The 2,427-nt window shown below is 67.7% G+C and overlaps 1 protein-coding gene across 1 annotated transcript; it reads left to right on the forward strand.

Moving 5' to 3' along the window:
* Positions 1–263: 263 nt before the first annotated feature.
* On the forward strand, positions 264–1,234 carry LRRC55 (leucine rich repeat containing 55; the record flags this gene model as incomplete). The annotated part of the gene is made up of 2 exons (XM_084307207.1): positions 264–912; positions 999–1,234. The coding sequence occupies 2 exons, from the start codon at positions 264–266 to the stop codon at positions 1,232–1,234; spliced, it is 885 nt and encodes a 294-aa protein (XP_084163333.1).
* Between the last annotated feature and the right edge of the window lie 1,193 nt (positions 1,235–2,427).

The raw sequence follows: 2,427 nt of genomic DNA on the forward strand, positions 1-2,427 counted from the left end.
TCGCTGAGCCCCCCGAATGTCTCCGGGACACCCCAAGCACTGCTTGGCTAGCTCGGAGCCCACCTCCGCTCCCCAAATCTTCCTCAGCCACCGCCAGCAGCCCTCGGTGTGAGCGGAGGGGTGACACCACCCCCCCCAAGCATGGTCCCCGCCGGGCTGTGACGGGCAGAGGATGCCGCTGCGGTGCGGCCGGCGGGCTGTCCCCGCGCTGAGGCCGGCTGGCCGCCCCGTTCCCCGCGGCATGGCACTCGCCGGGCTCTGAGATGGGCCCGGGGGCTGGCCGCCGGCCCGCCATGCTGCTGGGCCCCTGGGTGGTGGCGGCGGTGGTGGCGGTGGTGGCGGCGGCGGGCGCCGGGGCGGGCTGCCCGGTGCTGTGCACGTGCCGCGGGCAGGCGGTGGACTGCAGCGGGCAGCGGCTCTTCTCGGTGCCCGCCGAGCTGCCGCTGGACACCGGCAACCTCAGCCTGGCCCACAACCGCATCGCCAGCATCCCGCTGGGCTACCTGGCCTGCTACGCCCAGCTGCGCGTCCTCGACCTCCGCAACAACTCGCTGGAGACCCTGCCCACCAGGCTGTTCCTCGGCGCCCGGCGCCTCACCCACCTGGACCTGAGCTACAACAACTTCAGCCTGGTGACGGCCGACATGTTCCTGGAGGCCAGCGAGCTGCTGCGCCTCGACCTGAGCCACAACCCCTGGCTGTGCAAGGTGCACCCCAAGGCGTTCCGGGGGCTGGCGCAGCTGCGGGAGCTGGACCTCAGCTACGGGGGGCTGTCGGCGCTCAGCCTCGATGCCCTGGAGGGGCTGACGGGGCTGGTGACCCTGCGCATCGGCGGCAACCCCTGGGTGTGCGGCTGCGCCATGGAGCCCTTCCTCAAATGGCTGAAGAGCCGCATCCAGCTCTGCGCCTCAGGTAAGGCGGCCCCGTGTTCCCCACCGCGTCCCCTCCTATCCCCCACCCCCAAATTTGCGGCATCCTGACGCCGCTCCCCTTGCCAGATTCACAGCTGGCCAAGTGCCAGGCCCCCCTGGAGGTGAAAGGGGTCCCCCTCTTCTCCCTGACGGAGGAGAGCTTCAAGGCCTGCCACCTCACCCTGACCCTGGACGACTATCTCTTCATCGCCTTCGTGGGCTTCGTGGTCTCCATCGCCTCGGTGGCCACCAACTTCCTGCTGGGCATCACGGCCAACTGTTGCCACCGCTGGAGCAAAGCCAGCGAGGACGAGGAGGTTTAGGTACGGCCGGGGAGGCTGGGACGCGGGGCTCGCCCCCGTTGCCCCCAGCCACCCCCAGCCTCCCCCGCTCCCCACCCCGGCCCCCACCGCCTGGTGGGGACACCGGACTGTGCCTTGTCCTTGTCCCCTCCCGCTGTCCCCCCCCGTGCCTGGCCGTCCTGGGGAGACCGGGGGATGGTTCCCCTCTTCTTTTGCCCAGAAATGGGGAATTTTCACCCCAGGATCAACACCACTGCCATGAACCCCAGAGGAGTTTGGAGCCCCCCCCCAGGTCCTGGGGCCGGTGGAGGCGGTGGCACAGGGGGCTCACAGGGGGGTCCCGGGGCCAGGAGCCTCCACGTGGTGCCAGTCAGTGGGAGATGGAGCAGGGGCTGCAGCTGGGGGGGAAAGGGACCTCCATTTGGGAGAGAGACCCCCCGAAAGCAGCGTGTGCCTTGAGGGATGCCCGCACCCACTGCCTTGGGGGGAAAAACATGGAAATCCTCACTTTCACCCCGTAAACAGCACCGGTGGAGCAAGAGCCCGGCAGCCTCCAGCTCCCTGAACCCTGCCCGTGCTCTGCGACCTTGCCAAAATGTGGGGGCCAAGCCCAGGACATGGCACTGCCACCCGGCTCAGTGCCACCGCCCGCTGGGGGACAGACCTGCGCCTCGCTGGTGACCCTGGCCTCCGCTCGGACTCACAGACAGCCCCAGGGCCATCGTTCCTGGCGCTGGGACAAGAGTCGAAGCCCCACGAGCAGCTCCCGGGCACGGCGTTCACCAGCCACCTTTTTGCTCCTTTCCCTCCTCCTCCGAAGTTTTGCACAGGTTCGGGGCCATTCCAGGTGCCAGATGGCTTGGGGAACCTGTCCTGATCTCATCATTAGGAGGCAGAAGGAACTCCAAAGGAATTAAAAAAAAAAAAAGGAAGAAAAAAATAAAGCCAACAGCCCCTCTGCCCAGCCAGGGTGGCCGCTGCTCCCACGTGCGTTTTCCACCGTCTTTGTGGCCGTTCCTGCAGCATGCAGGGCCGAGGACTACCGCCTCCACCCCAGCTGTAAAACCCCTGTGGCCACATAGCACTTTGCTGCCAAGAAGCATTTGCTCCCATCCTCGGCCTCCCGGGGTGGGTTTTGCTTGGGGAAAGCCCCCCCCCCCCCCTTGCCCCTTCCCTGGGGCTGCTTGCCTGCCGGATGCATCCCAAGGAGGGGC

This window comes from Netta rufina (assembly GCF_964035555.1).
Source record: "Netta rufina genome assembly, contig: SCAFFOLD_187, whole genome shotgun sequence".
Classification (NCBI taxonomy): domain Eukaryota; kingdom Metazoa; phylum Chordata; class Aves; order Anseriformes; family Anatidae; genus Netta; species Netta rufina.